The sequence below is a fragment of the Paramisgurnus dabryanus genome, chromosome 2 (assembly GCF_030506205.2).
Source record: "Paramisgurnus dabryanus chromosome 2, PD_genome_1.1, whole genome shotgun sequence".
Lineage (NCBI taxonomy): Eukaryota > Metazoa > Chordata > Actinopteri > Cypriniformes > Cobitidae > Paramisgurnus > Paramisgurnus dabryanus.
The window spans coordinates 6939077-6953651 of NC_133338.1; the positions used below are offsets into that span (position 1 = coordinate 6939077).

At 37.0% G+C, this 14575-nt stretch overlaps 1 protein-coding gene across 7 annotated transcripts in view; it reads right to left on the reverse strand.

The window, feature by feature from the left end:
- Positions 1-14575, reverse strand: part of arnt2 (aryl-hydrocarbon receptor nuclear translocator 2) — a 122362-nt gene that overhangs the window by 99539 nt on the left and 8248 nt on the right. For all 7 annotated transcript variants that reach the window (XM_065294273.2, XM_065294275.2, XM_065294278.2 and 4 more), the window contains exon 2: positions 4657-4771. In XM_065294273.2, coding sequence (XP_065150345.1) covers positions 4657-4771 — 115 coding nt within the window. The remainder of the gene's footprint in view (positions 1-4656; positions 4772-14575) is intronic.

Genomic DNA, 14575 nt, shown 5'->3' on the forward strand with positions numbered 1-14575 from the left:
AAATAAGCACTAACACATATTAAAAGCAGGTCTAATGTACGGTAACAACATTTTGCTTAAAGATATAAACAGAAATGTCATAAAACTGAATGCACAAACAAGAAAAATGGGAGCCAATCAAAAACGGAATAAAGGAAGCAAAAGCCAATCACAAACAGCAAACATTTAACACAAGCCAATCAAAATAGACAACAGCAAACATTTAACACAAGCCAATCAAAACAGTCAACAGAAATCTGTAAAAAGAAAGCAAACGTCAATCACAAACAGAAAACATCACCAACATATCATACAATCCTTTATCAAATATGGTCAACATGAGTAACATGCAATGAAACATCACAGTACAACAATGCAAAATCGACCTTATTCACAGTACATTGCATGCTACGTTCAATTAAAGGTTTAAGAGAAACAGTACAGTTGATTCAACATGTTATACTACTATGTCTAATCTTAAAAATAATTTTTTTGAAATAAACAATTGAAAATTTGTTGTTTTATTGGCTTCGCTTTCATTCATGTCAAATTAAAAATGGCGTCCACTTCAAGGCCTTGGCTGCGTCCGCAACCGCCTACTTCCATACCATATAGTAGGCAAAAAGCAGTAGGCGAGGCGAGTAGTATGTCCAAATTCATAGTATTCGAAAAACTGTAAGCTATAAGTACCCAGATACTACTTCATTCGATGGACACCTTCTATCCCGTGATCCCGGGAGAGGATTTATCCAACAAAGATGAAGACCGAGGGGCATTGTTTTATTAAAAAATGCCCGAAAGTGGTAACACGGCTCTATTCAAATGCAAATACATGTATTAAACAGCTGTCCCCTGTGGTTAAATTGCGCTGGCTTAACATCATTCTAGTTAACAAAGAAACTTCTTGTTATGACGGCGTATGTTGTGATGTATTAACATGCAAATTCATTCATACTATCCATATAGCGCCTACTGTTTTAACGGTCGATGAGTAGGTACTTGATCTAATTCGGTAGATACTGTCACAGTATGCGATATCGGACGCAGCCCTACAGTCATACATGAAAGATTATAGCATGGTGATGTGAGGACAATCTCATACCCAGAGAACAAAACCTCCTTATGTTATTGTGTGGACAGGTGAAGTGTGTTTTCCATGGAAACTACCTAATGCTAATGGACAATATACTACATGTGAAGTAAACACAACAGCAGAACATTAGATGAGGAATATATTATCTAATCTATTATAAAATTATAAACAGATCCTTGTTTATTGGTTTCCAACAAGGAGTGATAGATTAAAGCCACAATATGTAAGATTTTTGTAATAAATATCCAATAACTACTTGCACAGTGTGATTTATTTCATTGAGATGTGTACTTACAGTACGTTATCCCAACAGTTCGAAAGTATTTGTAAATCCAGAAATTCTTATTTTAAACAATGGCTCCTACTTGTCTCCCATATCATTGTCACTCTTTAGAAAGGCTGGGTATTGGCAAGGGCCTCACGATACGATACAGATCACGATACATGTTATACGTTACATGTTGCAATATTTTTCCCCCTTTTTTTCATATCAAAAATGCAAAAAATAGAACTAACATTGGCCGAATGGCCGTATATGACAGACAACTGGACAGCGACAACTACAATAGCGACGGAGGAGGTCGTTTGATGCACACAGAGGGATTCGATTTTATTATTTAAAATATTGATAGTAGAGCTGGAAATATCGATACATTATCGTGGAAAAAATGTTCACGATAGTTAACTGTATCTGTATTTTTGCACAGCCCTACTCTTTAGGTGGCTTATTATTGGCACTAGGGGTGGGCGATATGACCAAAATCTCGATAGGATTAATTTTATAATATGATAATGATATGTATCACGGTAGAGATTTTGGACTTTCGTCTCTATCGAGGTTACGCACCCACGTCATGTTGTTGTGCGCGTGGTCATGAAAACGTAACATTATACACGTATTTAAGCACTGTAGGTTTAAAACAAGTGATTTTAAGCCATTGAAACACAAACAACAGTGCTATATGCACGCTGTTTCTGTGTGAGAGGAGTGCGCGAGTCGCACATCCGCTGCTCATGAGAATTTTTGTCGCTTTATTGGCCTTAAATACACATATGCGTCAAAATTACAGTCTTTCAAGTATCCTCATAAACACGACCATTTAGGTCTTAAGAGAAAGTAAAAAGCCTAAAACGCATGTGTAACAGTTGATCAGCTGATTTGGTCTTAAAGGGGAAGTTACGTAATTTTGCTCCTGTCTGTCTGAGGGTAATCCGCGCGGTGTTGTTGTAGAAATATCAATATTTAAAACTTTATTAACGAAAATAAATACCTTCCGGTAGCACTGCCATCTTAGTCGCGTCCTCATTCAGGATGAGAGCTTACGCAGCCTACGGAGGCTACTCTGCTGCTGCTCTGTGCCCCCGCCCTCCGAATTTGTCATACGTCACTAAGAAAAGTGCGTACACGTCGGAGCCGATGGTGTAGTGGACGGTGCTCCGACACATGGTGCAGACGCACTTCTGGCGACCCGAGTTCGAATCCCGGCTCGAGGTCCTTTGCCAATCCCATACCCCTCTCTTCACCCTATACTTTCCTGTCGTCTCCTTAATTACTATCCAATAAAGGCAAAAATGGCCCAAAAAATATCTTTAAAAAAAAAAAAAAAGAAAAAGAAAAGTGCGTACACTACGCTAATACTCTCTCCTGAATGCGGACGCGACTAAGATGGCGGCGCTACCGGAAGGTAGTTATTTTCGTTAATAAAGTTTTAAATATGGATATTTCTACAACAACACCGCGCGGATTACCCTTAGACGACCTTTGTTTATCATCTTGGAGACGTTTGGATTTAATTTGTGAAGGATGGACGCACTTTTTTGGAATTGAAAGTCGTGGACTATGGGTGGACCCCGTAACATTACATTTAATCAACTGAAAGAACTAAAACATTTTATAAAATATCCGAAAATGTGTTTGTCTGAAAAACGATGGACATATGCAACTCGGACAGCTTGGGGGTGAGTAAATCATGGGTTTAATATCATTTTTGGCCGAACTATCCCTTTAACACTTTAACAGTACCTAAAGAAATTTGCTTGGTTGTACTCATGTTGCTGACATGCTGCTCTTGCTCTCATTGTTGTTGCTGTGCACATTAGGGAACGTAAATGCGCCACGCGTCATTGCGCCACTATATCATTTATATCATGAAATTACATTTTTGATCATGTAAAAATTATATAGGCATTATCATGTACGATATGGTATGATATGGCACACCACTAATCCGTGCTATCGATTAACAATTGAACAAATGCGGAAGTGGTGGTTATACAGAATCTAGCATGCAGCTATTGTACCTTGCAGCTAATTCATTACGATGGCACACAAAAAAATGTGATCAAACATAAAGGTAACAAATAATGTATTCATTACCTCAGTGAACATGATTAGTGAATTCCATACATCTCTTGATGTGAGGAGACGTCTCTACATCTCCCATCGTTCCACTCTCCTTCATACATCATTAAGCTTTGCCTTTGTTATTGTGTTATGATGAAATAGCGACCTCTAGTGATGAAAATCCTACATATTGTGCCTTTAATATACAGTGCATCATACACACACCAATACATTACCCTTCCACAGTCCAGTCATTGTTACTGGATAAATGATTTTTTACAAACTTTTTGTAGTCTAACAAACTTCTTCAACTTCAAAGAATCTTCAATTTAATTTACTTAAAAATGTCCTAAAAACGGTAATGGCATCATGAAGCTTGTTTATGAGTGCTGGTGGGCTAGACTTGTTCCAGTCTATATATACACTGTCAGAAAAGATGGCCCAAAGCTGTCACTGGGGCAGTTCCTTTAATAAGGTCCTAAATATGTTTTACAGTTTTATTCTTCTTCAGACAGCAAGAGGTTTCACAAAATATTTGTTTCTTATTTATCTATTTATTATTTATTTGCATAATTCTTCTAGCCATTTAAAGCAACACTATGTAGTTTTTTTTACCTTTAAATAATGTCTCTAAAATTATTTCAGTGATAGAACAACTTTTAACTGGACAAATTGTACTGTTGCTGCAACCTGAGCAGCCTCCTAGCTGCTACAAGCACACTCTGAAAGTGGCGGTGGAGGGTAGGAAACACAGCCCCGCCCCTCCCCCTGCCTGCAGACGAGTGTCTGATACCAGGCACTGTTGCGCTTTTCAACCACATGGGGGAGCTGTAAGTCATTTTTACATGGAAACTACAGTGTTGCTTTAACTTCCATTACCTGATGTATTTATAAGTAAAACTGGATATCAAAGTAAAAAAAAGTATTTTATCCTTTTGATGGGATCAAACAATACTTCATACCACAGAGGAAGCCAGATGGTTGGAGAGGAGAGGTTAGAAATAATCATTTCAGAGAAGCAAGTTAGTACATTCTGATGAAAGATTACACAGTAAAACCTCTAAGAAATAGCAAAATCCTATCTAAAGTAAAAAAATTGCTTTATTGTAATTAAAAATCATAACTACAAACAATACATGGTGAAAAAAAAGAAATCAGACCTTGCAAGATTATTTATAAATTGAATACAGGATTAAACAGAGAGAATTAATGCTGAACATTTCTTAGCAATATTTCTTACCCTGCTGATCTCCGCTTGCCACCTCGTCCTGGCATGGCACCCGCCATCTTGACTTGGCCCGCACCTACCACCGCGCCTGGCATGGCTACCGGTCCGGGAAGATCCGTGCCCATTTCTGAAAGCCAAAAAAATATCTTTACAGTCAAAACACAATTTTTTTATAAAAATTTCACTTAATATTACACTGCATCTTAGTTAAGTTTACAGTAGGGCTGCCACTAATTACTATTTTTATAACGACTAATCTATCGACTAATTTATGAATTAATTGATTATTCTAAACGACTAATTTACCATCAAACAATTAATCAAACATTCGTAAATACTAATGTTCTTTTAATGTGGCATACTCATTTTATTTTGTATATACATACTATTTTTAACCGTACATATATTTGTATTTATAATGTATTGTTATTCATTATGTCATTTATGTCATCACACAATGAAATGACTTTAAAACGGTAGGCAAAAGAAATAATGATGTGAAATTTACAGTGCCTTCCATTGACGCTGTATAAGAAAACACCCTTGCATTAGCATTAACTATATGATTTTTTGTGTGAACAAGGTCAAGAAACAAAGGTGAAAGGGGCGTGCCGACGCAACCAGAAGTTAGGGTTCAGCTCTTTGACACACGGATTTCAACACAGATAAACATTCACGATGAGAAATGTCTGCAAACTGGACTGAAGCAGAGATCAGGGAGCTCGTCACTATCCATGCTGAAGCTGAGATCATAATAACAAATTTTTTTGGGTTCATATGTAATCTACGTGTTGTTTATTTTGCTTGTTATATAGGCTAATTAAACTACTTTAAAAGGACTTTGTTGTTATTTATTCTTCGCAGAGTTTTACCGGAAGTTACGTGATGACCACGAAAGCCGCGTGTTTATGTTGTTACTGCTGAAACCGTCTATACACAGTTCACACACATATGATGTAAACAAAAACTTTTATTCTGCTATAGATTAATCGTGATTAATCGTTATGCATCCCTAATACATATACAGTCACAAATACACAAGTTTTTCTATAGGTTAGAACCTAGATGCAACTTATGCAAATTAGTGTAACCAATTAAACTTTACATTAATAAACTTTGTAGTTAATTTTGGCCACACAAATGAATCCATTTAAAAAGCTGTAATAAAAGTGAAGATGGAAAACACTCTACGAACTTCACAGCAGTGAACTGCAACATAAGTAGGCCTATTCAAAATAGCATAATTGCAAAAATATTCACTGTTTTAATGTGGTTGTCTGATGTGGTTTTCCTGACTTGTTGGTCAGACAAACAGATTCCGCTTTAAACTCTCGACATTTGTCTGACTTTATAGTGCAGTCCACATATTTTCACATTGGCCACAAAGCGGAAAAGCAAAGCAAATGACAGACGAACTGTGCTTTCATGCCAAAGACAAAACAAGTAATCGTCTTCACTTCAGACAGTTCATGCCTGTAAGATAGGTGGCGTTGTGGGACCAAGAAAAGCCTCAATTAGATCGGATTGAAGGGAGTGCATGGTGTAGACCGATATGTCACCCGATTAATAGAAGAAAATCAATAATGTAAGCGAGACGATCGTAGCATTTTCTCAATAAGATCTTAAAATACCATGTACACATGCGCAATGAATTGTGCTTATAAGTTATATAAATCTTATTTATGTACCATACCTGACTTGTTGCAAAACCATGCAAGAAAAAAGCATTGGCAACACACATTATTAAAGGAATGGGTTCATGCAGGGTTCATGATGTAACATAAAGCAATAACATTTTGCCATTTAAAAATATTTTTTACTGCACAGCTGAAAACACCAACAACTTTCTCCACCTTTGACCTTGTACATTCATCCAGAGATAAAGCGTAAACTCGATGATACCCTATGCCAGTGTTTCTCAACCCTGGTCCTCAAGGACCCCCTTCCAGAAAGTTTTAGATGTCTCCCAATTTAAAACACCTGAACTAACTTATCAGCCTCCTTCCAGAATGTCTCCCTAACAAGCTAATAATTTAAATCAGGTGTGTTAATTAAGTAGACAGCTAAAACATTCTGGAAAGGGGTCCTTGAGGACCTGGGTTGAGAAACACTGCCCTATGCGATGCCCTGACTAATCAATGGCGTTCAGAATTAGGCTACTTTAAAACTGTTTCTTTGGGATATTTTTTCAGTGGGTTTAAAGATTAAAGGATTTTGTGTATTAGTTGTTGATATTTGGTCTGTGCATAGTCATTGGAATGGTTTTGGGCTAATTTTTTTAGGTTTTGCACAGCTCTGGCAACCCTTTTTACACAACAATTTTTGTTTTACTTGTTGATTTAATTTAATTTTTCAGGCAGTGACCTTAACCCGCACTGAATATTAAGCCCAAACCTTAAAATTAAGTTAATAAATGTATATTACATATTTCCTTAGTAAAAAAGAAAGTGTTGCACATTGTTATGTATTTTGTACACATATTTATTAATGGATTCAGAGACTACTCAATAAACAATAAACTTTAATAAAGCTGAATGCACAAAATTAAGAGTTTTTTTACAGGTGCAAAGAATTCTGCAAGTGTGAGTATAATATATGAAAATCAGGCATGTTTTAAATATAAGATATATGTACCAAATATATGTACCATGTTCCTTAAATTTTACTTGTTTAACAACACCTGAGTGCAGGCACGTGCACAGATAGGGCTCAACCTGTGCAGAACACATGCCCTTTTTGTCCTTACACTCCGAAGTGCCCTTTTTTGGAGGTGTTTTATTATTATTATTTTATATATATAATTAATGCTATTGTTAAACATTTACGTCTGTCTGTGTGTTTTACAAATATATTTAACAAATAAAATTATTAAAAAACGTAATATTTTTGGATCCGCTCAAACTGTCTGTCAAACATCTTAACTCCGCCCCCTGAGTGCAGCGAGCTGTTCCACAGCAGTCAGAGGCAGCGGAACGTCTTGCAACGGTAAATAAGTATCTTGTTGTTTGAGTACAATGCTGTCTCATTACGAAAGAAACACTAGTATGTATATAACGGCGCATGTTTTATAATTTTGAGCAGAGCCGAATTATCCATAGACGGGATTGGTCGAGTGGGCAATCAGGGGGCACTAAGGGCTCCAAACTGCGACCAAATTGAGTATTTCACAAAGCGCGAGCAGTTTTTAAACAAGTGTTCACCCATGTGAAGGGCACCCGTGACAACAATACGGAATGCACGGTCGGGTTTTTACTGCTTTTTTAGCATGACGCGTCTCAATCGTTAAACTAAAGTCAACACATCTCACGCGAGAAGACGCGCCCGCGCGGGTAAATGTCTAGCCTACATTAACACCAAAAACATATCAGATTAGAAAGGTCTTAGACATCAGATGCCCAGTTAGGAAAACTGGATAGAGACGAAAAACGTGTAAAGTATACAAGTATGTACATTATATTGCCCTGTCACTCATTACAGTATGCAATCTGGATATAATTTATTGTATATGCATGTATCTTATGCCTTGAATTAGTCAAGGGAGTTGTATGATTATTTGGTTCATAACTTTTTATTCTGAAATCAACTGCATAGAGTTAAGTCTACTTAGTATTTAGTATATTTTTCAGTAATGCATGTTATTTGCACCTTCAAAAGACCAAGGTTCCTGGTCGTTTTTGCCAGGTAGGCAGAGATACATGTTGAATATGCTAATGGTATGGCTATAGTATAGTATAATCTCCTATTTTGATCTTTAATCTCCTATTTCCCCCTCTTCTCAATCACATACATAAACATGTTAAACAAATAATAAAAATTAGCTAACAAACAGAATACCTTTTTTTTCTTCAAACATATTTTAATGTAACTTTATGTAAGCAGAGGAAAAAATTTAAATTAATATATTCTACAATTAAATAAGAGCGAGTTCACAAGAGCACTTCACAAACACATGACTAGGCCTAATACAGACAAACACCCAGGATGTAAATTGTTAAAGCCAACTTACAAGGGCAGATATCGTTTGCACTGTATAATGCCAAGCTATCATAAAATGTCATTTTTCATTCATTAATAGTGCTTTTTTTCAATCATTAATAGCGAATAAATATAAAGCTATTAAGATGATTATTAAGTGATATTTATTTGGAGGGCGTGCCCTTTTTCAGTTTCAGCACATGCCCCTCAAAAGGTCTGTGCACGGCCCTGCCTGAGTGGAATATGTTCACGGTTGTTGTTATTACATCACAAGTCAACAAACAAGTCACGACAATGTAAACATGGTGGATGTACTGTAATATGTCCGAAATGTATGCATACTGCACCCACACCTACTATCAAGTAGAAGTAGGTGCTTTATGTAATTTAGTACGTATTGTGACAGTGTGCAAGCCCATTTTAGTTCATTTGAGTTAATTTTGAAATATATAAATTCTCTCACTATTTAAACTAAAGAAAACAACCTTTTGTGAAATGTTTAGTTTGAAAGTTGTTATCGATTTGACATTTTGTCGCAGGTGGACACTACTCGAGTATTTTAGTAAAAATTTTCAAGCATTTTCAAGTGTTTGTTTTGGGGAAAAATTTACTTTACTAAAGAATTTTCACTAAAATCTAAAGCATTGAATCATACTGTGTAGTCTTTTTATATTGCATATTGAAATAGATTCAATACATAATTACATAAAAATTGTGTACTTTTACTTTTCTTAAAACGCTGGCCATCAAAGGGGCGGGGCGTATTCGTCATTACGAAAATTAAAATATTTTTATTTAAAACACTCAAAAAAAAAACTTAATTTTGAAGAAACTATGACAGAAAATGAACACGTACTAGATTATTGATAAATTAAATGTTTTTACCTCTTACGGAATAGCTGCGTGTTGAAGTGAAACTAAAGGGTTAATAAACACAAACTTAAGCAGATGTTGTAGAACGTCAGGCAAACGATGATAGATGGCGCAAAAATTGTAAAAACTGATTATTTCCCACTATTAATTACATTGAGTGCGTTTACATGCACAGAATAAGCGGATAACTATCAAAAATCTGCTTATTATAGAAAACTGTTTTCATGCGTTTACATGCAAATCAATAAACCGGCTATGCAGACAACTGCGTTTACATGGGACTTAAAGAATTATCAGTTTTCACGCAGGCAGTGACGTCACCACCTATAGTACACAATAGTCGATCAAAAAGTCAACGACATATCTGTCGTAAGCTGTACTGTTGTATCTCTCCTCGTGTCTGCAGAACCTGTAAATGTAACATGAGTTTTTATTTTCACAGTTTCTCTGCCAACTGCTAGTCGAGCGGAGACTTTTATGCGTTACCTTGCGCTTACTTCCGCGTGTGACGTTTATCTTTCATACGCGGGGACATGCGCACATGGACAAAACCGTGAGAAAGCGGGTTAAGGTGTTTACATGCCACGCGAAATCGGCGTAATGAGCAAAAAACTCATTGAGTGCGTTTACATGCACAGTCTTACGCCGATTATGCTTAATAAACTGATAACACGTGGGGTCATGTAAACACGTAAAGCGGTTTTCTTTAATCGGGGAAAGCCCATAAACAGCGTAAGCAAAAACCGTTCGGAACAGGTAGTTTTTTGCTCATTACGCCGATTTCGCGTGGCATGTAAACACCTTAACCCGCTTTCTCACGGTTTTGTCCATGTGCGCATGTCTCCGCGTATGAAAGATAAACGTCACACGCGGAAGTAAGCGCAAGGTAACGCATAAAGTCTCCGCTCGACTAGCAGTTGGCAGAGAAACTGTAAAAATAAAAACTCATGTTACATTTACAGGTTCTGCAGACACGAGGAGAGATACAACAGTACAGCTTACGACAGATATGTCGTTGACTTTTTGATCGACTATTGTGTACTATAGGTGGTGACGTCACTGCCTGCGTGAAAACTGATAATTCTTTAAGTCCCATGTAAACGCAGTTGTCTGCATAGCCGGTTTATTGATTTGCATGTAAACGCATGAAAACAGTTTTCTATAATAAGCAGATTTTTGATAGTTATCCGCTTATTCTGTGCATGTAAACGCACTCATTATCTTAAAGGAGTGTAAAAACTGTAGCATGTAAATAATGCACATGAATAAAGTGAGCAAGAGCGCTCAACAATTATATCTAATCAACAGGCACGTGAAACCTAGCTAGCAGGTTGCTCAAACAACAATATCACAAGCTAACTTACTTTAAATTTGCAAGAACTATAGACTAAAATAACCCCAAACATAAGTCCACTTACAGTTCTCACTGACACGTGTTTTATCAACTGGCTATCCTCCAGACATGACGGACCACGTCTTTATCTCATTTCGGCCGTGTGGCGCGCATCCCCGCTCGCAGTGTGAAGCGCGTCCACGCTATTCTCTGAGATGTTTTATCATCTAGTTAGTTATCCTCCAGACAGTGACGGTCCGAACTACGTCTTTCTCATTTCGGCCGTGTGGCGCGATCCCCAATCGCAGTGTAAAGCGCGTACACACTATTCTCCGAGATGCACTTGACAGCCTTTTGTGCAGCAATTTTTCTTTTTTTTGGACTACCTAGTTAAGGCGGTAGGGTTTCCAAGCTTAGGCGGCCTGCCCGAACTGAAATGTGCTGCGGGAAACCATGTTATCCAAATATATTCATACTATTTTAGAAAATTTGAGAAGAAATACAAATACTTCTTGCATTCACTGTATAAATTTAAAGACGTTAAAAGGACCACATCAAAATTGTGATTATTGTGATTAATAATTGTAATTTCCTTAACATGTGTTAACACTTGTAGTAATACTACTACATGAGACAAAATAACCAGCTCAGCTCCACACAAGCTGTCTGTTGTGCAGAACCGTCTACAGCTCCTCCTCTTGTCTTTTGTCACAGCACCCCTCAGGTCAAACTCATCTCCTGAGACGAGTGAAGGATAAAAGTGGGATAGGACGCTGCTGTCTCTCATTTTAAACCACCGCTCAACAGCTCATTTCAGCTACTCTCTTCGGCCAATTTTCTCTCCTGTGACTCTAATGACATGTTGGCCATTTCTCATTCAGCTTTTCCTCAAAACGTCCACACGCCACTCGGGACAGACCCCGTCCTTCAGTCGCCCCAAATGTCTGATCCCTTTAGAAACGCGGACGGCGCATCTCATTTAATTTTCTGTGTGAAAAGCAAATCCTCTGAGACAGAAACCGGCTGAATGAGAAATTCTTCAATCAAAGCAAAGAGAAAATCTTCCCATAACAACACGCCGTCTCAGACCGCGATCCCTCCTTTCAAATGTGTGTAAATGGATTCACTGATAAACTGATTCAGATTGATGGATACCTGGTAGAGGCTTAGCAGTAAATGCACACTTAGCAAGTGTAAAGCAGAAACATATCTGTAAACCTGCTTTGAAACAAGACAGACTAGTGGCAACCAACAAATATCCACTTTTACATAGCAAAACAAATACTCTAAATGGTTTATTGTTTTTTTTTTGGAACTAACTACAGAAATTAAATGACTAATATATTCATTCAACTTGATTTAAGATTACACCATGGGCGTAGATTTAGGGTGGGACATGTCCCTAGCAATATTCAGGGAAGACTGAATTGTCCCTAGCAATAATTTCGACCAAACAATTCATCTGTATTTATATATAACCACTAATGTCCTTCTTATTCTTGTGTTTTCTATTTTTTACTCATTATAATTTTTTTCAGGAATCATTTAAATGAGATTAGAAATCTTTTGCAATCCCGTTCTTTAAAATAACGCTCTATGTGGTACACAAACGGTTAACAGCTTTCGTTCTCTGCAATGCCCGCCTCCGTAACTCACATCGCTAATATGATTGGCTTTGCATTTCTTTAGTCCCGCCTCTCTAATCACATTGCTAATATGATTGGATTAGCATTTCTTGAGTCCCGCCTCTCTAAATCACATCACTTTATGGTTTGTCTTTACTCGCTACGTGTGATAGGATGGTTTCACTTTGTACAACGCGCCAAAGTTCACTCAAGACGCGCGTGATTATTCGGGCTACAGGTAAGTGAGGAAGAAAGTATTATACCCACTGTAACTGTTTCATGCACAAAATACGGAACAAGTTGTGTCACATAATGATTCAAGGACAGTGTTTTCACCAATACACGACAATCCCATGTTAACATGAGAAGTTGCAAACTTTTGTCAACCTTTTATACTGTAAATGGGGTAGCAAGGTTATTTAGGGGGTCCCTAATCCATGAAAGAAAATAACCCCAACATGGTAAAAACATGAATTCATGTCATGATTGCTGAATAGTTTACATTACTGCACTGTGGTCATTACTTGCACAGATGTAGACATAATGTAAGGTTGCATTTTAAACTTAAAATTATTTTTTTTTCACACTGATTAACTGTCTGTTAATGAAAAGAAGATTTAATGTGAACTACAGAAACGTTAATAAACGTTGTTATGGAAACAGCATGATATACATACCAACTTCAACACTGGGATTTTTTTGGCAAAATTAAATTAAGAATTAAATATTAATTGCATATTCTTCATTGTAATAAAGTAAATATGGTTATATCTTACAATGTGATTTTCTTTTTTTTTTACAAAGACTTAAACAGTTACTGTTTATTAGGCTCTAGGACATAACGAATTGTTTATTATAAATTTGGGATGGCCGGGGGTGGCGAGTCAGATGTTACTGAGTAAAGTGCATACTGAGTTGTCTGTTGTTTGTTTCAAGTAAACGGTGATAAACAGTTTTTGCAATGCAACCATTTTATTTATGTCCCCACCAATGCCAGAATCAAACCTACGCCCTTGGATTACACAGTTAAGCCATATTCACAAGGGATTAGTATTACCAGGTGACCTTTAGTCATTTGAAACAATTGCAAATGTTGTCTGTGATCTTAATCCTATGCAAATTGGCCATGTCTGTATTTTACAGTAAAAAATTAACCCGCAAACAACCTACCATATTTCGGCTAACACGAGTTCCTGTGATAATATAAATCCCTCTGCTTTTTATGGCTTTCCTTAAGGGATTTGTAATACATTTCTGCTTTAAAACGTCAGTCTGTCCTCGTCTATGTTTCATGATTAATATTCATAATGTGCAGAACTTTCAATGAATGAGATCTCTGTATAGACATGACATCGCAAACACAGTTTCTAAAAGGAAATCCACTGACGCTCGACATGGTTGATTATGACAAAACTTTGAGTAACAAGGAAAAGGTACATTTAATACAGCGTGTCATGGTGTCGCGTATGATTACATGTTTTCTTTTTTATATAGTGGGTTATTTAACTGTTTGTGCATGTACGCCTCAATGTGAATTGTGCCAACCCACTTCCCTATTTCCTAGGACATTATCTCACTTCTAAATCACAGCCTGTATGTGTGTTTTAATTATTTGTTTAAGCTTACAGAATCTATGTTATTTTTAGTTTGTCACACAAGATTAACGTCATGAACCCTTAGCGCAGGAGTCACAAGTGTTTTAGACAGACACTGTAGGCGTATAAAGGAAATCGTTCATTTGGACCAATTGAAAATGTTTTAAGAGATGCACAGTGTTAAAAGTACCTGCTGTATATTAACTAAAAAATTTAGTAAACCTATCGTATGTTGCAAGGCATAAGTAGTTATTAATTAATTTTTAATTAGGAGATTAGCTATTGTTTTGACAAATGGTCTTAAACAATACACTGAATTCACACAAAACCATACCCCCGCACTGCTGGGCAGGCTACCTTTTGTCCCGTATTTCAGAGTGACAAAGTTGGCAACCCTACCCTAGTAGGGGGTTCATTTCTAAATTACATGACTTAAGGGCGATTTATAGTCGTGCGTAGGTCCATAGCCTGTGCGTATCTCTGCGTAGCCTGACGCGCACCTCACAAAATTTCTAACAGCGCGTCGGCTC